Source organism: Symphalangus syndactylus, chromosome 5, assembly GCF_028878055.3.
Source record: "Symphalangus syndactylus isolate Jambi chromosome 5, NHGRI_mSymSyn1-v2.1_pri, whole genome shotgun sequence".
In the NCBI taxonomy this organism is placed as follows: domain Eukaryota; kingdom Metazoa; phylum Chordata; class Mammalia; order Primates; family Hylobatidae; genus Symphalangus; species Symphalangus syndactylus.
In genome coordinates this window covers 96939074-96964817 of record NC_072427.2, presented here as the reverse complement: position 1 = coordinate 96964817, position 25744 = coordinate 96939074, and the positions used below count along the sequence as shown (strand labels likewise).

Genomic DNA, 25744 nt, shown 5'->3' with positions numbered 1-25744 from the left:
ATCACAGCTTCTCTTTTCTGAATCGGAACATGATGGGATGCATCTCTTTTCAAATATGAATATTTAAAAATAGCATGCATGTATAATTGTCATGACCCCAAGTGAGATTTATATTTTTTAGATTATCATCAAGCTGAAAACAAAAATTCTAAGTTCTCATAAAGAATTCACAGACTCATGAGAATACCCCAAATTGAGAATATTATCCTAGCATATTAACTAGAATTTACACAATTTGGTTTGGAGGATGTCCTATTAAATAGATGACATAGAGTGCTTTGTAGCTGTTATATGCAAGTTGGATGGGTGCATGAGTCTCAATCCCTGTATTATGCCATTCCTTCACCAATGAAATCACTTTGGTTTCCAGTACCCCTTTCAAGAATGTAAACTCTATACCTGTCAGAATTTTGTATCCTAAAGGCGTGCCTCTGTGGCTAGATCTGATTCTGGAACTGTCATTGATATGACAATCCAATCCTTCACACTCTCTTGATGGAAGTGAGAGTGGATTCTTGAACCCTGTGCTATCTAACAGTGCAAGGGTTTTTACTGAACTTCTTTCTATTCATTCCTTAACCTTCTGGAAGACTTAGAGTACATAATCCATTTTGATTTCCTTTTTTCTCCCCTCTATCTATTTTTGCCTTAGGCTATAGTTCCAGGATTAATACTAATGAAGACCTTTCTGGAAGTGCAGGAGAGCCTTAGTGATATAACAACTGATTTTTCAGTCCGGTCGCACTTCAGGAAAATAACTATGGTCAGTCAAAAAGTTGAAATTTTCCAAAAGGAATTGATGAGAAACTAAGGGGAACTGTTAATAGAGCAAGGCAGGTTCTGCAGAGCCCTGATTTGGGGCCCCGGCGTGGCTCAAGTCCAGCCTCAGAATGACCCAGTTGTTTGTTTTCAAGCAAACTTTCCTTCCCCACTTCTTCCTGCCCGCAGCGCGTGCTAACCAGTGTGGCTGCCAAACGTTTGAGATGTGTTTCATGTGACTGAGAGACCGAGCTCTTAATTCTGTTTAATTTTGATCATTTAAATTCAGCCAACTGCAGCCAGTGGCTACTCCACTGGACAGTGCAGTTATAGAACATAAACTGAAGGAAATTTTACTTTTAAAAGCTAAGTCTATTTTATTGTTTAAAAAATGCACACTTAGATTATTCTCCAGTCCTTGGTATTTCTCAATATAAAACTTTTTTCAAACCTTCAGTTTCTTGATCGTCTTGTAACACCAGACCAATGTACATTTATTTCCATCTGCAATTGTCGATTGCATTTTTTGAAATAAAGTCATTTAATTTTTCATCAACAGAATCAGCAGAATCTGCCAAAATAGGAGGAATAATTACTGTGTTTTTGATAGCATTGGTCTTGACAAGCACCATAGTGACACTGAAATGGATTGGTTGTATATGCTTAAGAAACAGCCTCCCCAAAGTCTTGGTAGGTAGTTTTTTTGTTTTTTTGTTTTTTTGTTTTCTATCTTCATTTTTTATTTTAACTTAACAATTTGTATTTATATAAATATTTTCACAGAAGAAAATCTCATTTTCTATAAACACCAAAATGCTTTCTCACTCTGAGTTCTTTTCCATATCTATAAATATATATTTTGCAGGGGTTTTTTTATTTTTTTTTGTTTTTGTTTTTATTATACTTTCAAGTTTTAGCGTACCTGTGCACAATGTGCAGGTTAGTTACATATGTATACATGTGCAGTTATAAGTGTATCTGTGCATTTTATGTTTTCTTTTTTTTTTTTTTTTTGAGACAGAGTCTCACTCTGTCACCCAGGCTGGAGTACAGTGGCATGATCTCAGCTAACTGTAACCTCTGCCTCCTAGGCTCAAGCAATTATCGTGCCTCAGCCTCTCATGTAGCTGGGACTACAGGCGTGTGCTACCACACCTGGCTAATTTTTACATTTTTAGTAGAGACGGGGTTTTGCTATGTTGGCCAGGCTGGTCTTGAACTCCTGACTTCAAGTGATCCACCTGCCTTGGCCTCCCAAAGTTCTGGGATTACAGGTGTGAGCCACTGCACTCAGCAATGTTTTGTTTTTTGTTTGTTTGGCTTTTTTTACTTTATCACCTATAATTTATAATGATCAGGTAGAACTTCATTATTATTAACATACCAGTTTTCATTTAACCATTTCTCAGCTATAGGGCATTTGGATTTCTTTTCCTTTCTTTTCTTTGGTCATGATGAATAGTACAATAAACATTTTTATATGGATCGTCTTTTTATTTTGGATTACGTCAGTGGAACATATACACAAAGTGGATTTATCCTATAAAAAGATTTAAAAAGGGCTGGGCGCAGTGGCTCATGCCTGTAATCTCAGCACTTTGGGAGGCTGAGGCGGGTGGATCATTTGAGCCCAGGAGTTTGAGACCAGCCTGGGCAATATAGGGAAACCTTGTCTTAGAGAAAATAAAAATCAATTAGCCAGGCGTGGTGGCACATGCCTGTGGTCTCAGCTACTCAGGAGGATGTGTTGAGAGGATTGCTTGAGCCCAGGAGGTGGAGGCTGCAGTGAGCTGTGATCGCACCACTGCACTCCAGCCTCAGTTACAAAGTGAGACCCTAGCTCTAAAAATATATAAATATCTTAAAAATATAAAGAAGCAGCCAAAGGAGAGGAAGCCAAGAGGAGTAAGTCAGAACATAGTCTATGTGGCCAGCAGCCTGCCTGGTTTGAAAGGCAGCTGCTCCCACTCACTAGTCACAAACCTTGAGCAAGTTTCTTAACCTCTGCACCTCATTTTCTCATCTGTAAAGTGGACATAAGAATAGCAAGCCTGGGCCGGGTGCGGTGGCTCACGCTTGTAACCCCAGCACTTTGGGAGGCCGAGGCGGGCGGATCACGAGGTCAGGAGATCGAGACCACGGTGAAACCCTGTCTCTACTAAAAATACAAAAAAAAAAAATTAGCCGGGCGTTGTGGCGGGCGCCTGTAGTCCCAGCTACTCTGAGTGGCTGAGGCAGGAGAATGGCATGAACCCAGGAGGCGGAGCTTGCAGTGAGCCGAGATTGCGCCACTGCACTCCAGCCTGGGCGACAGAGCGAGACTCTGTCTCAAAAAAAAAAAAAAAAAAAAGCAATCCTGGCCAGGCGCGGTGGCTCACGCCTATAAACCCAGCACTTTGGGAGGCCGAAGCGGGTAGATCACGAGGTCAGGAGTTCAAGACCAGCCTGGCCAACATGGTGAAACCCCGTCTCTACTAAAAATACAAAAATTAGCCAGGCATAGTGGCGGGCGCCTGTAATCCCAGCTACTCAGGAGGCTGAGGCAGAGAATTGCTTGAACCTGGGAGGTGGCAGTTGCAGTGAGCCAAGACCACGCTACTGCACTCCAGCCTGGGCAACAGAGCGGGACTCCGTCTCAAAAAAAAAGAACAGTAAGCATACCTCATAGAGCAGTTGCAAGGGAGAGGTAAATTATATATAAAGCACCAAGAGTCATGCCCAGCATATAGTAAGCATGGTGGAACTGTTAGCTGTTACTATTGCTGTTATCATCATCATCTGCATCATCATTCAGTCAATCTCATTAAGTTTATTTTTTATTTTTTTAGAGGCAAGGTCTCGCTAAGGGTTGGAGTGCAGTGGCTATTCACAGGCGCGGTCATAATGCACTACAGTCTGAAACTCCTGAGCTCAAACAGTCGTCCTGCCTAAGCTTCCCCAGTAGCTGGGATTACAAGCGTGCATCCCTGTGCCCCAATGATTAAGTTTTATTATGTAAAAAATAAAGAGCAAACAGTCACAGCTGATATGGACTCTCTCTCTTTTTTTTTTTTTTTTTTAAGAATTTTCATAACTTTTTAGCCTGGCCATTTCCTAACCTGCCACCGTTGGAAGTCATGGATATAGTGGAAGTCATTTACATCAACAGAAAGAAGAAAGTGTGGGATTATAATTATGATGATGAAAGTGATAGCGATACTGAGGCAGCGCCCAGGACAAGTGGTGGTGGCTATACCATGCATGGACTGACTGTCAGGCCTCTGGGTCAGGCCTCTGCCACCTCTACAGAATCCCAGTTTATAGACCCAGAGTCCGAGGAGGAGCCTGACCTGCCTGAGGTTGATGTGGAGCTCCCCACGACACCAAAGGGCAGACCTCAGCACTTGGAACTCTTGAGTGGGCCCTGTGAGAGGAGAGAGAGTCCACTCCAGGACCCTTTTCCCGAAGAGGACTACAGCTCCAATGAGGGGTCTGGGGGCAGAATTACCTTCAATGTGGATTTAAACTCTGTGTTTTTGAGGGTTCTTGATGACGAGGACAGTGACGACTTAGAAGAAGCCCCTCTGATGATATCGTCTCATCCGGAAGAGACGGTTGACCCAGAGGATCCTGACAATGTGCAATCAAGCCATTTGCTGGCCAGCTGGGAAGGGACACAGCAAACTTTTCCCAGCCCCTCTTCAGAGGGTCTGTGGTCTGAAGAGGCTCCATCTGATCAAAGTGACACTTCTGAGTCAGATGTTGACCTTGGGGATGGTTATATAATGAGATGACTCCAAAACTATTGAATGAACTTGGACAGACAAGCACCTACAGGGTTCTCTGTCCCTGCATCCTAACTTGCTGCCTTATCGTCTGCAAGTGTTCTCCAAGGGAAGGAGTAGGAAACTGTAGAGTGTTCCATTCTTCCAGGTGACGTCACCTATGCACATTCCCAGTAGGGGGACCATAGTATCATTCAGTGCATTGTTTACGTATTCAAAGTGATGCACTTTGAAGGAAGCACTTGTGCACCTTTCCTTTACACTAATACACTTAGGATGTTTCTGCATCATGTTTACCAGGGAGCAGGGTTCCCCGTGGTTTCAGAGGTGGTCCAGGACCCTATGATATTTCTTTTCTTTTTCTTTCTCTTTTTTTTTTTTTTTTTTTTTTTTTGAGACAGTCTCATTCTGTCGCCCAAGCTGGAGCGCAATGGTGTGATCTTGGCTCACTGCAACGTCCGCCTCCCAGGTTCAAGTGATGCTCCTGCCTCAGCCTCCCTCGCAAGTAGCTGGGATTACAGGTGCCTGCCACCATGCCCCGCAAATTTTTGTATTTTTAGTAGAGAGGATTTTACCATGTTGGCCAGGCTGGTCTCAAACTCCTGACCTCAAGTGATCCGCCCTCCTCAGCCTCGCAAAGTGCTGGGATTACAGGGGTGAGCCGCTGTGCCCTGCTGGCCCTGTGATATTTCTGTGAAATAAATTGGGCCAGGGTGGGAACAGGGAAAGAAAAGGAAAATAGTATCAAGAGCTGCAAAGGAGGCAGGAAGGGAGGAGGAGAGCCAGGTGAGCAGTGGAGAGAAGGGGGGCGCCCTGCACAAGGAAACAGGGAAGAGCCATCGAAGTTTCAGTCAGTGAGCCTTGGGCACCTCACCCATGTCACATCCTGTCTCCTGCACTTGGAATTCCACCCTGTCCAGCCCTCCCCAGTTAAAGTGGGGAAGACAGACTCTAGGATCACGCATGTGACTAATACAGAAAGGAAACATGGCATCGGGGAGAGGAATAAAACCTGAGTGCCATATTTTAAGGTTAAAAAAAAGCAAATACAAAGATGCTTCAAGATCTTCAGAAGTATGGCATACAAGTTTCAGAGACCCTATTTGACAATTTTCAGAGTGCTCTCTGTGCTGATTCCGAATCCGAATCGAGTGTGTCAGCTGTGATTACAGTTCCTGTGAATCTAGGCCGGGTTGGGGGGTTGTGGGTGGGGGAAGGGAAGTCTGACCCCGAGCAATTGTTCCTGCCTGTAACCCCAGCACTTTGGGAGGCCTAAGCAGGCATATCGCTTGAGGCCAGTAATTCGAGACCAGCCTGGGCAACATGGCAAATCTGTCTCTACCAAACAAAATTAGAAAAATTAACTGGGCGTAGTGGCATGTGCCTGTTGTCCCAGCTACTTGGGAGGCTGAGGTGGGAGAATGGCTGGAGCCCAGGAAGCGGAGGTTGCAGTGAGCCAAGATCACGTTACTGCACTTCAGCCTGGGTGACAGAGCCAGACCCTGTCTTTAAAAAGGGGGTTGGTGGGGAGAGGTTCTAGAATGTCATGTAGCAGCCAGTTTAAGGACTGGGATTCAGGGATCCAACTCCCACAGTTTCCCTGTGTGACCCTAGGCATTTGACTTAGCCTCTCAGAGCCTCAGGTTTTTTGTTTCTGAAATAAAAGGATTGGACTAGGTAATCTCCCAGATCCTAGGAACCCAGGAGAAAGATGAGAAAATGTACAAGAATGAACACTCAGGTGGAAATGTTGCAACCCTGAGAAGCCCCCGGGATGAATGAAAGGCACAGGACCCTCTTACCCCTCACCCCTCCCCCACTCAAGGGCTGGTTTCTCAAACCTTTCTCTTAGGCCCCTTCAAAGGGGGAAAACTAAAAATTATACAAGTTATAGCTCAAGGACTATAGATTATTTATATGATTGCTCAAAAGGATAGGGCTGTGAGGAGGGGGGAACACCTTATTTAATCTAATGAAATTCCATAGGAGAGAGACCTTTTGTATATGGAATCAATTTATCTGCCTTCTCAATGCATCTGTCATATTCTGAAAGATTCTGGGTTGATCTTTTGGGATAACCTCTATGGCTGTGAGTGTGTGTGTGTGTGTGTGTGTATTTTTTTAAATTTTGTATAATGGAGATTGGTAAAAAATAATACAGCAGTACTTTTTTAATACAAACTTGGTGTGGTCTTGAGTTGTTTTCCACTGGAGAGTGTACGTGTGCCACAGATTGGTGCACCTGCTGGCATCTCTAGGATTGCACCAACTCCCTCTAGCTCTTCTTGGTGGCCTGCAGGGGCCTAGGGTGCATTCACTTCCCTCTGCTTGACTTTACGTGGTGTTCTAGCGTCAGACATCAGGCGATGCTGTACATTACCCAAGACATTGGACAGCTCCGGATTTTCCCATCTAACCACTAATCAAGTTAAAAAGAGGAAATTAACGCTTTCTCAGTAGTCTCTGAAAGAAACTAGTTATTTGCATAAAGATAACTTGGTTTTGTGTTGTTTATCCCTGGGGAGGAGAAGGGTAAAGAAGACCCGCAAACTGGATTTGCTGCTGAAGTGCTTTTAACTCACCTGTGCGGAGAGCGGACTTCAAGAGAGGGCGTGCCGGTGCTCCGGACAAAACCTGGGGAATACTGAAAGCCACCACCACCACCGTCATTCCAGCATCCAGTTCTCAGTCCTGGGTTGGTGGTGTAGGGCATTTATTTGACTTGACGGCGCCTTTCAAAGCTTGCGAGGATCCCTTCCTCTTCCTCGTGTGCATCTGCCAAGCCGGTGCCCCGCGCCTCGCGGGCGGACCCGGGCTGGTGGGCGGGGCCTGCAGCGGGGTAGGAGCCCGGTCGCCCGGCCCCTCCCCACCCCGCCACGCCCCGCTCCGCTGGTTCCCGGAAGCGACCGCGGACAAGCGCTCCCGGGCGCAGGCGGGGGTCGTGTGCTTGGAGGAAGCCGCGGAACCCCCAGCGTCCGTCCATGGCGCGGAGCCTCGGGAGCTGGCTGGGTGGCTGCCTGCTGGTGTCAGGTGAGGAGTCCGCGGGGAGGGGGCGCGCTTGGGAACCGGGAGGCCCCGCGAGATGCCACCCCGATCCCATCCCTGGGCGCCCTGCAAGTGATTTAAGAGGCATCGGGGCCTCGGGACAGAAGATGCGAACGCCACGGCCGGCTGCCGAGATGCAACTAGGCTGCCGCTGCCGTCGATTCTGTAACAGGAGAAAGCCCCGTCCGCGCCCGGATTACAGACCGTCTGGGCCCTAAACTCAGGGGGAGACTCCCGGCGTCTTTTGACTCCCTGTCCTCCTGCAGCTCTCTGCTGGCGGGGGTCTAAATAAAGTAGCTTCCCCAAAAGACCCAAGATCCCACGGTGGCTGTCATCTGACCCTTCTGGAGACCATCAGTTCAAGTGGAGGCCCCCACCAGCCCCCGAGTGCCCTGACAGCCCTCCCCAACCCGAAGTCTGCCCCCTCAGTGCCAGCCCTCCCTACAGATGTGCCTCCCATCACCCGCTGCACCTCCCCTCCTTCCGGTTCAGGCCTGAGCAGCCTGAAATCTGGATTCTGCCCCCCCAGCGCCCCAGCTCCATGGCTTCTAAACCTAAATCCATTGAAACCTTTTCTGTCCTCCTCTAAATTGACTGTCTAGGTTCCAATAACACCATGGTCACCTCCTTCCTTTCTCATGAACTCTTCCCTGGCCTTCCGGGATACCCCTCCGGTTTCCCGCCTACTCGTCAGGCTGTCTCTGCTTGGGACCCTCCTGCTCTGTCAGGTTTCTATGTAGCTAATTGTGATGCCCAAAGCCTCTTCTCTCCTTCCCTGGCACTGTTCCTTTGGGGGATTTCAGCCAAACCCTGGCATTAAACACGGGCTATAGGCCCATGACTCGCACATTTATATCTCTCTTGGTACCAGTTGGGTGATGGGTGGTGGTTTATTATAGTCTTCTACTTTTCTACTTGCATGTAGGTTTCAAATTTTCTTTTCTTTCTTTCTTCTTCCTTTTTTTTTCTTTTTTTTTTGAGACAGGGTTTTGCTCTGTCGCTTCGCCCAGGCTGGAGTGCAGTGGCTTGATCGCGCCTCACCGCCACCTCCGCCTCCCGGGTTCAAGCGATTTTCCTCCCTCAGTCTCCCGAGTAGCTGGAATTACAGGTGTGTGCCACTACACCTGGCTAATTTTTGTATTTTTATTGGAGATGGGGTTTCGCCATGTTGGCCAGGCTGGTCTCGAACTGCTGACCTCAGGTGATTCATCTGCCTCGGCCTCCCAAAGAGCTGGGATTACAGGCGCGAGCCACCATGCCTGGCCAGGTTTCGAGTTTTCTATTAAAAGGTTTGAAAATAATTTCTGTCTCTAGCCCACATCTGTTCTTGGTGTGACCTCTGGGCTCATTCATCTGGCTGTCTCCCTGACGTTCCTACTTCAGCCCCTCCCCAGCATCTCCAACCTAATGCAGCTCAAATGGGACTCGTGAGTTCCCCAGCTGAGCTCCAATCGGGGCACCAGCTGCTTAAGCCCAAAATGGACATTGACCTCAGCTTTTATGCATCAAATGTATCAGGAAGTCTCCAGTTTGTTTTTACCTCTGGAAATATATCTGAAATCCACATACCCCACCCTACCCCCTCATACCTTTCTGCCACCACGCAAATCCAAGGCTCCTTTGTCTGTCCCCACTTTACTCCTGCCCCTCCAGAAATTTATCCTCATGGCTGTTCAAAGAAAATCTAGCCTCCTCAGCACAGCCAACCTGTCTCTGTCTCCCTCCCTCACCCACGTGGCCTTTGAAGACATGGAGCCATAGAGGAGAACCAAGTACTGGATGTGGGCTTTCTCATGGGCTTCCATTTTGAGGAAAAAGGTTGTAAATGTTTTTGTCTTATTTTCATAGCATTGGGAATGGTACCACCTCCCGAAAATGTCAGAATGAATTCTGTTAATTTCAAGAACCTTCTACAGTGGGAGTCACCTGCTTTTGCCAAAGGGAACCTGACTTTCACAGCTCAGTACCTAAGGTGGGTCTGGCCTCACTATTGGCAGGAACGCACCGGAGGAACCAGCCCTGGGCTGGTCACTGGGTTGGGCCACAGGAGGAAGGGAGTCTGACTACGGTCACCGTGTGACTGTGACAGCTCTCAGGGAGCCTCCCTGCCAGCCTTTTTCTGTCTGGGAAATTCTCGTGGCCACCTTTTCTCTTTTAGATTTTCTAGTTGTGATGCTTGATGATTTGACTGTTGATCACAGGGCTGCTGGCAGATATAGACATTTTATCATGCGTATGTAGATATAATCAGCCATAGTGGTAACCTCATGATGTGCAGATCCTAGCTTGTTTGTCACACTTGATATATTTTAAAAGAAAAATACCACTGCTGTCATCTCCAGGTATGAGTAGTATTGCTAGAAGTCAACAATGTTGAGTGGATGCTACCCAAGAAACCGAGATATGCAAAGCAGTCAGGAAGCCCCTTGCTACCATATATCACCTGTTCCCCTTCAATGGATTATAACATCATGCCCCAGTGCCATGCACGATGCACATAATTTGCATAATGAGCGCTCAGTTTCTCCGTGGTTTCATCCTGAAATTAAAAGTAAGACAGCTACTGTTAAAAGCCCCATTCTCTGACAACAGCAGGGACTGTGAAGGAAGAATGAGTGTCACCCTAGACAGTCATCTCAGTGGTGATCTGAATGCCCTCTACCTCTCCTGCCTATCAGTGTATCCCTATGCCTGGCAAAGGAAGTCAGTGCCAGCACTCCCTTGGCAGCCTGCCACCATACGCCACATGCTGGACTGCAGGTGCAGGTGACACACCTTTAGGCCAGGCGCAAACAGCAGCAGGAGGCCCAAGGCTGACAAGCCAACACACCTGCTTTCTATGTGACTCAGAAACATACGAAGATAGACAAGTCCTTCAGTGAGGCAGGAGGAAATTTGGTCCCAGATCTAGCTGTCATTTCACAAAAATCCCCAAGGCCTGCTACATCAGAGAAGAAGTATAAAGATGAATAAGGTAGTCCTCGTCTATGCATTGCTGGCTTTTGTTTTTTAACTTTTAGTTCAAAATAATTCCAGACTAACAGAACATTTCAAAATTTTAAGTAGAATACAAAGAATTTCCAGATAGCCTGCAATCAGATTCACCAATTTTTTTTTTTTTTTTTTTTTTTTATGAGACGAAGTCTCGCTCTGTCGCCCAGGCTGGAGTGCAGTGGCACAATCTCGGCTCACTGCAAACTCCGCCTCTCGGGTTCACGCCATTCTTCTGCCTCAGCCTCCTGAGTAGATGGGATTACAGGCTCCCACCACCACGCCCAGCTAATTTTTTGTATTTTTAGTAGAGATGGGGTTTCACCGTGTTAGCCAGGATGGTCTCTATCTCCTGACCTCGTGATCTGCCCTCCTCGGCTTCCCGAAGTGCTGGGATTATAGGCGTGAGCCACCAAGCCCGGCCCAGATTCACCAGTTTTTAATGTTGGTCACATTCTGTCCCTTCCTCTTTCTCTCTCATGCCCTTTGTGCTGTAATATTTCACTGTGTATTTCACAAGAACAAGGATAATCTCTTACATCACATAGTACAGTGAGAAGCTCAGGAACTTTTACATTCATACAATACTTGTATCTAATTTACAGTCCATAGTCCAGTACGGTCAGCTGTCCCAAGGATTGAAGGAGGGCATATTCTATACTTGGTTTTTTTCCTGATGTGCGTTTTCTAGTACTGATTGGCTTTATCATTTGCTTTGTCTACTCAGTCTGGGTAGCCACAGAGATTTTACTTTGGAAAATTAACTTTCTTCTCTGTCTGTCTCCCCTGTAGTTTATTTTTTTCTTGTTCTGTGCTGTGCTTTTGGGTTTGTTTGTTTGTTTTTGTTTGTTTGTTTTTTGAGACAGAGTCTCGCTCTGTCGCCCAGGCTGGAGTGCAGTGGCGCGATCTCGGCTCACTGCAAGCTCCACCTCCCCGTTCACGCCATTCTCCTGCCTCAGCCTCCCGAGTAGCTGAGACTACAGGCGCCCGCCACCACGCCCAGCTAATTTTTTGTATTTTTTAGTAGAGAGGCTGTTTCAGTGTGTTAGCCAGGATGGTCTTGATCTCCTGACCTCGTGATCCGCCCGCCTCGGCTTCCCAAAGTGCTGGGATTACAGGCGTGAGCCACCGCGCCCGGCCTTTTTTTTTTTTTCTTTGAGACAGGGTCTCACTCTGTCACCAAGGCTGGAGTGCAGTGGCACGACCTCTGCTCACTGCAGCCTCCACCTCCTGGGTTCAAGCGATTCTCCTGCCTCAGCCTCCTGAGTAGCTGGGACTACAGGTGCATGCCACCATGCCCAACTGATTTTTGTACTTCTAGTAGAGATGGGGTTTCGCCATGTTGGCCAAGCTGGTCTTGAACTCCTGGCCTCAAGTGATCCACCTGCCTCAGTCTCCCAAAGTGCTGGGATTACAGGCATGAGCCACCACACCCAGCCCATGCCATGCTTTTTTGCCATTATAGTCGAGGCACTTGGCTTTGCATGTTTATCTTTTATGTTAGTGATCCCAATGACTTCATGAAGTGATTTCATGAGGGTATCCACACCTGGGTTCCAGGTCTCCCCGGCATGGAACTACAGAGTGAGTATGGCATGTGCTGGAGAAAACAAAATATGTGCTGGGCGTGTCCTTGGGGAAGATATTTGACCCCTAAAGGTGTGATTACCCTCATGTGGCTCTACAAAAGAGTTGTTTAGAGTTTAGCATGAGCAGTTGCATAGCACAAACTCTCTGTTGTTTGTGTGCATTGGGGCAGGGCAGCCAGAGCAGGGGGCACTTCAGAGGATGTACTGGTGATTTGAATATAAAAACATCCAAAACAATTAGATGTAAATATGAGGAATGGGTCATATTACCTATTTAATGCGGGGAGAAATATTTGTACATGCAATAAAAATAACCTAGTGAAGGCCAGGCGCGTTGGCTCATGCCCATAATCCCAGCACTTTGGGAGGCCGAGGTGGGTGGATCACCTGAGGTCAGGAGTTCGAGACCAGCCTTACCAACATGGCAAAACCCCATCTCTACTAAAAATACAAAAATTAGCTGGGCATGGTGGTACATACCTGTAGTCCCAGCTACTCGGAAGGCTGAGGCAGGAGAATCACTTGAACCCAGGAGGCAGAGGTTGCAACAAGCTGAGATTGCACCATTGCACTCCAGCCTGGGCGACAGAGTGAGACTCCATCTCAAAAAAAAAAAAAAAAAAAACCTAGTGGAAAAGAAGTTATTGCAAAACAACTTTTGAAATACTGCACATGCTAGACAATTGATGCATTAGTTTAAAAGAAGGAAATGGGCCAGGCGTGGTGGCTCACACCAGTAATCCCAGTACTTTGGGGGGCCAAAGTAGGATAATCATTTGAGGCCAGGAGTTCAAGACCAGCCTGGGCAACATAGCAGCCCCTTGTCTGTACAATTTTTTTTTTTTTTTTAATTAGCTGGACTTGAGTTGGAAAGAAGGAAGGCGGGAGGGAAGAAAGAAGGGAGGGAGGAAAAAAAATATGGCCACATGTGAGAAAACTCCCTTAATGAAATGACCTCTGGATTTTCCAAATGATGGGATGTTAAGCAGCCGTGAAGAAATGATTGATTGACAAATATTTGTGGTATATTAAGTGAAAAAATAGCATGATCCCAATGATCTCTATCTACTTTTTGCAAGGGATTTTTCTAGGTATCACTAAGAATGCTGTGAGGTGTGATGTGCTACCTTAGACTATGAAGTCAAACAGATCTGAGTTCAGTTAGGCAGATTTCTTAGGCTCTCCACGCCTGACCCCTGTGTACTTAATAAATGTTGGCTGTTGTTATTTTTATCACCATCACTTTCATCATCACTTCTGGGAGCAACCAAATTGGTTTTTGCACCAGAAGATGCCTTGGGGGACCAGATAGCTCCTCACTTTTTTATTTTATTTTATAAATTTTTAAATTAAATTTAATTTGATTTTTTGAGATAGTCTCACTCTGTTGCCCAGGCTGGAGTGCAGTGGTGCAATCACGTCTCACGGCAGCCTCCACCTCCCAGGCTCAAGCAAGCTTCCCTCCTTAGCCTACTGAGTAGCTGGGACTACAGGCGCATGCCACCGTACCCAAATAATTTTTTTATTTTTTATAGAGACAAGGACTCACCACGTTGTCCAGGCTGTTCTCAAACTCCTGGGCTCAAGTGATCCTCTGCCTCGGCCTCCCAGAGTGCTGGGATTATAGGCGTGAGCCACTGAGCCGGACCAGCTCCTCACTTTTTGCAGGATGAGAGCCTGGGCTTCCTTTGATCACGTGGAGCCAATTACACCTCCTTGGCTGTTGTGAGCTTAGATTCAGGAGATTGTATTTCCCTAGCATCCAACAGGCATGTCCAAATGTCATCTGTTTTCTTCCACTTCACTTTCTGTCATGTTCCCTTCAGCGGTTGCCGTCGGGGCTGGTGTTCTGAGACTGATGAATTGTTTTATAATTTTTCCAGAGTAATTGCAATGATAGTCATTTATAGGACAGGACAGTCACGGGTCACTTAACAACTGCGATACATTCTGAGAAATGCATCATTAGACAGTTTTGCTGTGTGAACGTCATACGGTGTACTTGCACAAACCTAGATGGTGTAGCCTCGTATACACCTAGGCTATGCGGTTTAGCCTATTGCCCCAGGCTGTAAACCTGTATAGCATGTTACTGTACTGAGTGCTGTAGGCAATCGTAACACAATGGTATTTGGATACAGGCATATCACAGAGATAAGGCAGTTTTGGTTCCAGACTACCACAATAAAGCTAAAACCACAATAGAGTGAGTCACATGAATTTTTTTATTTCCCAGTGCATATAAAAACTATGTTTATACTGTAGTCCACTAAGTGTGTGATAGCATTATGTCTAAAAAATGTGCACAGCTTAATTTTAAAATACTTACTTGCTGAAAAATGCTAGCAATCATCAGAGCCTTCAGCAAGTCATAATCCTTTTGCAAGTGGAGCATCTTGCCTTGATATGGATGGCTGCTGACTGATCAGGGTAGTGGTTGCTGAGTTGCAGTGACTGTGGCAATTTCTTGAAATAAGATGACAATGAAGTCTGCTGTATCAATTAACTTCCTTTCACGACAGATTTCTCTGTAGCATGAGATGCTGTTTGGTAGCATTTTACTCACGGAAGAACTTCTTTCAAAATTGGAATCCTTTCAAACCCTGCTATCAACTAAGTTTCTGTAATATTCTAAATCCTTGGTTATCATTTCAACAATGTTCATAGCATCTTCACCAGGAATAAATTCCGTCTCAAGAAACCACTTTCTTTGCTCATTCATTAGAAACAACTCTTCATCTGTTCAAGTTTTATCATGAGATTGGAGCAATTCAGTCCCATCTTCAGGTTCTGCTTCTAATTCTAGTTACCTTGCTGTTTTCACCACATCTGCAGTTACTTCCTCCACTGAAGTCTTGAACCCCTTAAAGTAATCTATGAGGGTTGGAATCAGCTTCTTCCAAACCCCTGTTAATGTTATCTTTTGACCTCCTCCTATGAATCACCAATGTTCTTAATGGCGTTTTGAATGGTGAATCCTTTCTGGGAGGTTTTCAATTTACCTTGCCCAGATCCATCAGAGAAATCACTATCTATGGCAGCTATAACTTTACAAAATATATTTCTGTATTTTATTTTATTTCATTTTATTTTATTTTTTAAGATGGAGTCTCACTCTGTTGCCCAGGCTGAAGCACAGTGGCATGATCTCGGATCACTGCTGCCTCCACCTCCCAGGTTCAAGTGATTCTCTTGCCTCAGCCTCCCAAGTAGTGACACCATACCTGGCTAATTTTTGTTTTTTTTTTTTGGAAAGTCAGGGTTTCACCATGTCGGCCAGGCTGGTCTCGAACTCCTGACCTCAAGTGATTTGCCCACCTTGGCCTCCCAAAGTGCTCAGATTACAGGCATGAGCCACTGTGCCTGGCTTCAAAATATATTTCTTAAATAATAAGATTTGAAAGTCGAAATAACTCCTTGACCCATGGGCTGCAGAACGGATGTTGTGTTAGCAGGCATGAAAACAGCATTAATTTCCTTTTAAATCTCCATCAGAGCTCTTGGGGAACCAGGTACATTGTCAATGAGAGGTAATATTTTGAGAGAAAACTTTTTATCCTGAGCAGTAGGTCTTAATACTGGGCTTAAAATATTCAGTAAACCATGCTGTAAACAGATGTGCCGTCCTCCAGGCTTTGTTCTTCCATTTGTAGAGCACAGGCAGAGTAGATCTGGCGTAATTCTTAAGAGCTCTCGGATTTTCAAAATGGTAATCCAGTGTTAGCATCAATTTAAAGTCACCAGCTACATTAGCCCTTAACAAGAGTCAGCCTGTTCTTTGAAGCTTTGAAGCCAGGCATTGACTTCTCCTCTGTAGCTATGAAAGTCCTAGATGACATCTTAATAGAAGGTTGTTCCATCTACATTAAAAATCTGTTGTTTAGAGTAGCCACCTTCATCATTTTAGCTAGATTTTAGCTAGATCTTCTGGATAACTTGCTGCAGCTTCTACATCAGCATTTGCTGCTTCACCTTGCACTTTTATGTTATGGAGATGGCTTCTGTCCTTAAATCTTACGAACCAACCTCTGCTAACTTCCAACTTTTTTTTTTTTTTTTTTTTTTTTTGAGATGGAGTCTCGCTCTGTTGCCCAAGCTAGAATGCAGTGACACAATCTCGGCTCACTACAACCTCTGCCTCCCGGGTTCAAGCGATTCTCCTGCCTCAGCCTCCTGAGTAGCTGAGATTACAGGCACATGCCACCACACCGGCTAATTTTTTTGTATTTTTAGTAGAGATGGGGTTTCACCATTTTGGTCAGGCTGGTCTTGAACTCCTGACATGATGATCCGCCCACCTCGGCCTCACAAAGTGCTGGGATTACAGGCGTGAGCCACCGCACCCAGCCCCAACTTTTCTTCTGCAGCTTCCTCACCTCTTTAAGCCTTCACAGAACTGGAGTGTTAGGGTCTTGCTGTGGATTAGACTTTGGCTTAAGGGAATGGTGTGGCTGGTTTGATCTTCTATCCAGACCACTGAGACTTTCTCCATATTACCAATAAGGCTGTTTTGCTTTCTTATTATTAATGTGTTCACTGGAGTAGCACTTTAAATTTCCTTCAACAATTTTTCCTTTGCATTCACAACTTGGCTAACTGTTTGGCCAAGAGGCCTGTTGTGGCCCGCAATATTCCTTCCTCACTAAGCTTAATCATTTGCAGCTTTTAGAATAGGGAGGCCTGAGGAGAAGGAGAGAGGCAGGGGAGTGGCCATTGGGTAGAGAAGTCAGAACACTCACAACATCTATTGATTAATTTCACTGTCTTATATAGGTGTGGTTCATGGTGCCCCAAAACAGTTACAACAGTAACATCAAAGATCACTTATCACAGATCACCATAACAGATATAATTGTGATGAAAAGGTTTGAAATATTGTGAGAATTACCAAAATGTGACATAAAGACATGAAGTGAGCATGTGCTGTTGGAAAAATGGCACCTATAGGTATGCTCAAGGCAGGGTTGCCACAGACCTTCGATTTGTAAAATGCAGTATTTGTGAAGTACAATAAAGCAAATCACAGTAAAATGAGGTATGTGTACATCTAAATGTATTTAAACATAGAAAAGGTACAGTAAAAATACAGTATCCTTATCTTAGGGCACCACTGTTGTATATGTGGTCTGTCATCTACCGAAATGTCATTATGCGGCGCATGACTTTATTGAAAATCATTGTAATATCTTTATTTTAGTAAATCTTTGTAAATCAATGTCTCATAAATCACGTGCCCCTGCTTTCAAAAATACATAATCAAGGAAGGAAGCTTTCTTGGTCAAGTATGCTGAATACTCAGCCCCTTGGAGAGGCACGTAGTCGTTAAGATGTTCAAGTCTCTGAGAAGTTCTGTTTCGAAGACACCTATTTCTGTGTTTAACATAGTTTCCACTCCCGCCCTGCCGCCTCCAAATTAAGTACCAGTCAGCCTCAGGAAGACTGATGCTAGAACTCTCCTGATTGACCTATCTTTTTGATTGTGTAGTTATAGGATATTCCAAGATAAATGCATGAGTACTACCTTGACGGAATGTGATTTCTCAAGTCTTTCCAAGTATGGTGACCACACCTTGAGAGTCAGGGCTGAATTTGCAGATGAGCATTCAGACTGGGTAAACATCACCTTCTGTCCTGTGGATGACAGTAAGCCATTTTGTTTTCCCTTTTTTTGTAATGTCATCATCTTGCCTTGTTTTTTTCCACATCGGTTGGTCCATCAACAAGAATTCTTTGAGGGCCCACAAATGGATGGCCTTGCACAAGGAGCTTAAGGAATATAATAAAGAGAGTTGTATCCCTAAAGAAATTCATGGGAGAGACAGAAAAAGATAGGCATATCATCAATGCAACAAGTAAATATAAATCTAACACCTTCAGTGCCTCAAGGATGTGACTATGTTGGGGCCCGTGCTGTTAAGGAGAAGTTCTGGAAGGATTCTTGTGGTGAATTTTCTGGGAGAAAGTCAGTATGGAATTATGACTTAAACAAAGAAATATAACATGATAGGCAAAAGAATGAAGGCAGGTGTAGAGATGGAAAATCTGATGCACACAGACAGCTTGCCCAGAGCGAAGGACAGAGGGAAGGATAGGGCTGATGGCAGGTGGGTTGGGTCAAACTGGTTGGTCAGCATCAAAAATTGTTCCCAGGTTAGGTGGAGATTGCAGTGAGCCGAGATCACGCCACTGCACTCCAGCCTGGGCAATAGAGCGAGACTTGGTCTCAAAAAAAAAAAAAAATTGTTCCCAGGTTAGATTTGGAGGGTCGTGGTGACCACCACAGTCCCCTAAATATGAGATGAGCATATTTAGAATATCAGGAATTGAAAACTAGTTAAACCATATATTAGTAATTGAGAGAGTAAAGAAGATTAGAGGTTAAAAGAACCTGATTCACAAAATTCACATACAGCCCTTCAAAACTCACATAGAGAAAAGCACTAAAAGAATTGTCTCTGGCTAGGCATGGTGGCTCACGTCTATAATCCCAACACTTTGGGAGGCTGAGGTGGTGGATCACTTGAGCCCAGGAATTTTCTTCTTTTCTTTTTTTTTTTTTTTTTTTTTTTTTTTTTTTTTTTTTTTTGAGACAAAGTCTCACTCTGACACCCAGGCTGAAGTGCAGTGGCGCAATCTCAGATCACTGCAAACTGCTTCCAGGGTTCAAGTGATTCTCGTGCCTCAGCCTCCTGAGTAGCTGGGACTTCAAGTGCCTGCCACCATGCCCAGCTAAATTTTTTTGTATTTTTAGTGGAGACGGGGGTCTCACCATGTTGGCCAGGCTGGTCTTGAACTCCTGACCTCAAGTGATCCACCTGCCTCAGCCTCCCAAAGTGCTGGGATTACAGACATGAACCACCACGCTTGTCCTTGAGCCCAGGAATTTAAGACCAGCCTGGGCAACATGGTGAAACCCCATCTCTACAAAAAACAAAAAAAAATACCAAAAAAAAAAAAAAATTAGCCAGACATGGTGGAGTGTGCTTGTAGTCCCAGCTACTTGGGAGGCTGAGGCGGGAGAGTCACCTGAGCCTGGGAAGTCAAGGCTGCAGTGAGTCATTATCACACCACTGCACTCCAGCAGCCTGTGTGACCAGAGTGAAGTCTTATCTCAAAAAAAAAGAACTGTCTCTATATGGGGAGCGGTCTTTATGCCAGACCCTGCTCTGGACCCCCATGACCCCCACAATTACATCCTCCCTGGTAGAGAATGAGGCTAGGATGCCTTTCTTCCCTTTCCCAATTCCATCCCAAGCCTGGGTAAAAACATCTTACTTTTGGAATCATAAATTATCAAAGTTAGATTATCTTTTCTAACGGTACCTTTACAAAAACAAAGATGAACAGAAAAGTAAGTTTCACAATAGTTAAAAGTACAAGTTTTTGCTCCTATAATTGCTAACTGGCTTACCATGTCCTAACTTGTCCCAAATTCTGTTAGCTCCCATCCATGGAAGTTCTCTTTAGAACCTAGGAACAACAGGGTTAAGCAGCTTGTCAAAAAGTCATATAGGTCATGAGTGGCTGAGTAAGGATTCAGACCCAGGCTCTTGCATCTGTGCTCTTAGCAACTACTACCCAGTATTGGAGATTTGCCTCTTGAAGTCTATGTATTTTAGTGATAGGAAAGTGCTTCCAGGCATCATGCATAACCTGCTTATACTTGCTTTGGCAAAGTATTCCAACAAGTTTTCTTGTCTGGTTTTCAGACGAGCACTTTAGAATGACATAAGCAGGTCCTTTAACAGCCCTGAAAAAGTAACAGCAGCCGAAGAAGAATACAGGACATAACTCAAACACCATGATTGCCCGGAACCATTTGTGACTCATTCTATAGTTATTATTGAGTACATCTGTGTAACAGCTGCATTCTGAACACTGCAGCTACAACAGTGAACGAGACAAAATACCTCATGGAGTATATATGTGCTAATCAAGAATACAGACAATAAATAGATACATATTATATGACAGGTAGTGACTGTGGTTCTTAAGAAGACTGAAGCAAGGTAAAGGACAGAAAGTAATGGGAGCTGCGCTTCTCCATAGAATGGTAAGATACAGTCTCTGTGAGGAAGTAGCATTTGAGCAGAGACCCAAATGAAGTGAAGGAGCCAGCCACATGAATATCTAGTAAAAGAGCATTCAGAAGGGAAACAGCTTTGGACATTGTTGGAAATATATATGGTTAATTATATATGTTAAACATGTAAAGGTGGCCACTAAAAACAATAGAGATGCCATCTGTAGCTTCCATCCTAAAAAAGGAAATAAAATTCAAGCCAACAAAAAACAGGAATAAAAGAGGAGAAGACACCAAAAACATAAAATAGAAAATTAAAAAGAAATCCTTAGAGAAAATATAAAATAATGTAGCTGGAATAATTCCAAATGTATCAGAAACCACAATAAACACAAGCGGACTAAACTTCATTAATAAAGACAAAGATTATCAGATTTTTTAAAGGAAACTAAATCCAACTATCCTTCTTAGCCATGTCAATCAATGTCATGACAATAGTATATCAAAGCAGTGTACTTCTGTGGACTAATTGTTCTGCATGGTTATGAAAAATTAATGTTGAAGTTTTTAAAATGTGATTTTTGATTGTCATTTTGCTTGTTCTTCTGCTTAGCCATTATTGGACCCCCTGGAATGCAAGTAGAAGTACTTGCTGATTCTTTACATATGCGTTTCTTAGCCCCTAAAATTGAGAATGAATATGAAACTTGGACTATGAGGAATGTGTATAACTCATGGACTTATAATGTGCAATACTGGAAAAACGGTACTGATGAAAAGGTAAGCTTGGCTAATTGCATTTCAGAGGTAGTAGTCTTTCATATTCTTTGCAGAATCTTACAAGGTGGCAGCACCTTATGGACTGGTCCTCTGTAAGCCAAGAGCTTCCCAGACTGAGGGGTTACTGGTATCTCTGGCTCAAGCTTCCCAGACTCCTAACAGATATGTTTAGAGCAGACTTTCAGGACAAAGTCTGCACAGTGACAGCAGACCTTTCCCTCCCTGAGGGGCAGTTGCAGGGGAAGACACAGTTGAGTCAGAGTTGGCTGAGGGAACTTGGAGCTGGCTGAATTAGGTGATAAGCAAATTGACAACCGTCCCATAACTTCAACCCCAGTGTCCCACACACACCAGAAATCAAGGACATCCATGGTCAAGACAGCCCCTAGTTGCTCTATTCTTCAGGGGACAATTTCTTTAAAAACATGGGCTTGGAGTCAAAAGATCTGATTGGAATATCGCCCCTGCCACCATGTGCCATTGGTCATGTTCTTGACCCCAACCTCCTCAAGTCTGCAAAATGGGCATAATAACTTACTTTATTAATAAAACAAGAATAATAACCTACTTCATAGGATTGTTGGGGAATTTAATGAAATAATAGAAAATATAAACTCATCCCATTGCCTGAAATTATGTATATATGGTTAGTACATCTGTACATGAGGTTTCCTTCCTCTTTGCTAGACATGTTAAGGTTATTTTTATTCATCCTTGGTCAAGGTTTATTCTGATACCTAATGTTTCTGAGCCAAATGCCATTCATGGTCCTAAACTGACCTATATATATGTTATGTATGTCATATTACATATATGTTATCTCTTCCACATTAAATGTTGATTTTACCACTTAATTCTCAAAGTGTTTGGGAAGATGGGATCACCCATGTTTATTATCTTAGGAATGATGTAGTTAAATTTATATACACACACTGCATAGCCCAAAAAATCTCAAGTTAATTTTTTCCCCAAAAAAGTTCCATTAAATGATGCAATGTCTTAGTCCATTCCTGCTGCCACAACACAATACCACAGACTGGGTAACTTATAAACACTAGAAGTTTATTTCTCACAGTTCTGCAGGCTGGGAAGTCCAAGATCAAGGCACCAGCAGATGCAGTGTCTGGTGAGCACTGGCACACTCTGCCTTCTAGATGGTGGAAGGCAAAGGGCAAGGATGTAAACAGCTCCCTTGCTGCTCTTTTCTAAGGTCACCAATGGCATTCAGGAAGGCTCTGCCCTCATTATTTAATCACTTCCGAAAGCCTCCACCTCTGAGTCCTATCATATTGACAGTTAAATTTCAACATATGAATTCTGATACTCACAATCGCTGATCAAATGCAGGCATCTCTGCTAAGCCCTGGGGTACAAAGATAAGAGCAGATCGCTCCCCTCCGGGAACTAGCAGCAGACCTCAATTAAGGATCTAGTTTTACAGTAAGCAGGGTCAGGTGCCTCCTGAGGCAAGTGTGAATGCAAACTCCACTTACTGTTTAGCTTCTTTTCTCACACATGCCCACAACACGGGCATCTGGTTACACATTTGTCCTCTCCCTTCGGCCAGTTGTGTGGCAGCCTTCAGTGTGACTTACCGAGTGTGGAAAGGCTGCCTGCTGCACTGCTACTCTCACAGGTGCCTGTGATGCCACCAATACAGGGTTTTTGGGGGTTTTTTTTGAGGCAGGGTCGCAGTCTGTCATTACCCAGGCTGGAAAGCAGTGGTGCGATCTCAGCTTACTGCAACCTCCGCCTCCTGGGTTCAAGCGATTCTCCTGCCTCAGCCTCCCAAGTAGCTGCGATTACAGGCACCTGCCACCACACCCGGCTAATTTTTGTATCAATACAGGCTTATATGGTTCCCCTCTAGAATGCAGAGATTCCTGAGGCGGTGCCAGACTAGGTCCCTAAACTCACAGCATGAAGGGCTTTTGAGAATTCTTTATTCCTGTTGGGAGAAAGTGAGAAGATAAAACCAGAAGTTGCCCAGACGTGAAAGGGCAGAAAAAGCCCCAGCAGGGATTGAGAAGGTCCCTCTACTGCTATGCCACCACCTTACCTGCTTGCCTCTGAGTTTAATGTTTGAAAAAATTTGCATTGTAAGGTTTTAGAGGCACTGGACTTCTGGAACTGCAAGCTGCCATTTTTTTCAGTTGTTGCTTTGATTTGCTTTTGGTCTTTTAATTTACTTATTAGAAGTTAAACCATTTCTTCATATATTCCAATTATTGACCCCCATGGGCTTAGCTCCTCATGCAATAAAGGAATATAGGCATGCTGTCAACAACCCCAACCCCAAAAGAGAAATAACCAATTGCGGCTGGGTGCAGTGGCTCACACCTGTAATCCCAGCACTTTGAGAGGCCAAGGTGGGCAGATCACCTGAGGTCAGGAGTTCAAGACAAGCCTGGCCAACATGGCAAAACCCCGTCTCTACAAAAATACAAAAAAATTAGCTGGGTGTGGTGGAGTGCACCTGTATTCTCAGCTACTCGGGAGGCTGAGGCAGGAGAATTGCTTGAGCCTGGCAACGGAGGTTGTAGTGAGCCATGATCGCACCACTGCACTCCAGCCTGGACAACAAGAGTGAAACTCCATCTCAAAAATAATAATAATTAAAAGACTGGTTTATTTTATTTATTTATTTACTTATTTATTTATTTCTGAGACAGAGTCTCGCTCTGTCACCCATGCTGGAGTGCAGTGTGGGGTGATCCCAGCTCACTGCAACTTCCACCTCCCAAGTTCAAGCAATTCTCATGCGCCACCACGCCCGGCTAATTTTTTGTATATTTAGTAGAGATGGGGTTTTGCCATGTTCACTAGGCTGGTCTCAAACTCCTCAGTCTCCCAAAGTGCTGTGATTACAGGCATGAGCCAACACACCTGGCCTGCTTTATCTTTTTTAAAAAAGAAGTGATGGCTTGTGTGTCATTTAAGCTGGAGAATTTGGGAACCAAAATGGTTTGTGGGCACCACTGTCAGTCCTTGATGCACCCCCTGAGTGGCCTCAGGGTCCCTGAACTGAGAGGAGCACCTGCTACCTGCTCCTTCCTATTTTAAGTCTAAAACAGCTATTATAACTGGTAAATGTGGAAAAAAAAAAAAAAAAGTGGTGCCCTTTCACTGCTTAGTCATGTTCTTATTTTTGTCTCCATTACTAGTTTCAAATTACTCCCCAGTATGACTTTGAGGTCCTCAGAAACCTGGAGCCATGGACAACTTATTGTGTTCAAGTTCGAGGGTTTCTTCCTGATCGGAACAAAGCTGGGGAATGGAGTGAGCCTGTCTGTGAGCAAACAACCAATGACGGTGAGTCCTGAGATGCACCTCCGCTAAGCATCCTAAACAGCTTTATAGACACCTGCCCTAGACATGATTGCATCCAACTCAGACTCTCCAGCTCAGTTCAGAAATCTATCACCCTGACATTGTCTCTCAGCCCTGACTGATCAGCTTCATGCTGGGAAGGAGACCACACCCGCTTCTGAGGCAGCTCATTCACTCTTAGATCAAAGGAGTTGTTAGAAACCTTTTCTGTCTGGTGGAGCGAGGTCTGCCTCCATGAGCCCCCCTTGGCAGTACTTATTCTACCATCCCAGGCTCCCTAAAGCAAGGCCCATCAGTCCTCCCAAGACCACCAGCAGAGCTCGAGCCCTGTCACATACCCCAAAGGTCTTTCCTCCCCAGGCGGCACATCTCCAGCCCCTGCCGACACGTGATGGGAAGCAAGTGTCAGGAAATCTGACCGCCGTCCTCAGCCAGTGCTGCCTGATTCAGGGCCCCTTGTATGCAGGGAACCAGGATGTCAACACAGTCCTTCACACACCATATAGACCACTTCTACCTTGGAGGAAGGAACGGGAGAAGGAAAGAGAGAAGGTTCCCATTGGCCTAAACACTGCATATTTATGTGCAGACACACTGCAGTTGCATATTGGTGAAAACTGTGGCCCAGGTATCTGCATACAAACAGCAGGCCTTCCTATAATTTAAAGATGTTGGTGAAGGGTTCAGCAAGCTCAGACAATGGAAGGATGAAACATGGGCGGCATGCAGTTTGATCAAAACGAAAAACATGTCTGCCAGACATGGTGACTCACGCCTGTAATCCCAACACTTTGAGAGGCCGAGGCAGGCGGATCACCTGAGGTCAGGAGTTTGAGACCAGCCTGGCCAACATGGCAAAACGCTGTCTCTACTAAAAATGCAAAATGTAGCCAGGTGTGGTGGCGCACACCTGTAATCCCAGCTACTTGGGAGGCTGAGGCAGGAGAATTGTTTGAACCCAGGAGGCAGAGGCTGCAGTGAGCTGAAATCGTGCCACTGCACTCCACCCTAAGCAATAAGAGTGAGACCCTGCCTCAAAAAAAAAAAAAAAAAGGAAAGAAAAGAAAACATTTCAAATAGCTTGCAAATACCAATAATCACCCATGAACTGACAAAATCCAAACATTTTACAAAACAAAAGGGTATGAGCCATTGAAAACCTGCTTTCATCAAACACCATTTTCATTTTTTCTTAAAACACACCTATCCCATTTAAATCCCACAAGTTTTCAATGGGAGCATTAGAAGGATCTCCCATTTTACAAACTAGAACATGAAGGTTCAGAGAGTGATACAGTTTGGATGTTGCCCTCATCCAGATCTCATGCTGAAATGTAATCCCCAGTGCTGGAGGTGGTACCTGGTGGGAGGTGATTTGATCATGGGGGCCGATTTCTCATGAATGGCTTAGCACCATCCCCTTGGTGCTATCCTCACGATAGTGAGTGACTTCCTGCGAGATC

At 44.8% G+C, this 25744-nt stretch overlaps 2 protein-coding genes across 19 annotated transcripts in view; both read left to right on the top strand.

The window, feature by feature from the left end:
• IFNAR2 (interferon alpha and beta receptor subunit 2) overlaps positions 1-6704 on the top strand; it is a 36762-nt gene extending 30058 nt beyond the window's left edge. For 7 of the 14 annotated variants that reach the window (XM_055279563.2, XM_063639349.1, XM_055279560.2 and 4 more), the window contains 2 exons: positions 1319-1449; positions 3822-6704. In XM_055279563.2, the coding sequence (XP_055135538.2) occupies positions 1319-1449; positions 3822-4532 (842 nt within the window). In that variant the 3' untranslated portion in view covers positions 4533-6704. Of the gene's footprint in view, positions 1-652; positions 764-1318; positions 1450-3587; positions 3786-3821 lie in introns of those variants that run through there. The other 7 variants (XM_063639351.1, XM_055279566.2, XM_063639350.1 and 4 more) reach the window with 4 other exon arrangements.
• Positions 6705-7309: 605 nt separating this feature from the next.
• Positions 7310-25744, top strand: part of IL10RB (interleukin 10 receptor subunit beta) — a 46711-nt gene continuing 28276 nt past the window's right edge. For 4 of the 5 annotated variants that reach the window (XR_010120796.1, XM_055279583.2, XM_055279582.2 and 1 more), the window contains exons 1-5: positions 7310-7553; positions 9417-9540; positions 17634-17791; positions 20785-20951; positions 24116-24263. Coding sequence is in view for 4 of the 5 variants with exons in the window: in XM_055279583.2 (XP_055135558.2) it covers positions 7505-7553; positions 9417-9540; positions 17634-17791; positions 20785-20951; positions 24116-24263 (646 nt within the window). In the remaining variant the exon portion in view is untranslated. Of the gene's footprint in view, positions 7554-8531; positions 9541-17633; positions 17792-20784; positions 20952-24115; positions 24264-25744 lie in introns of those variants that run through there. The other variant, XM_055279580.2, reaches the window with a different exon arrangement.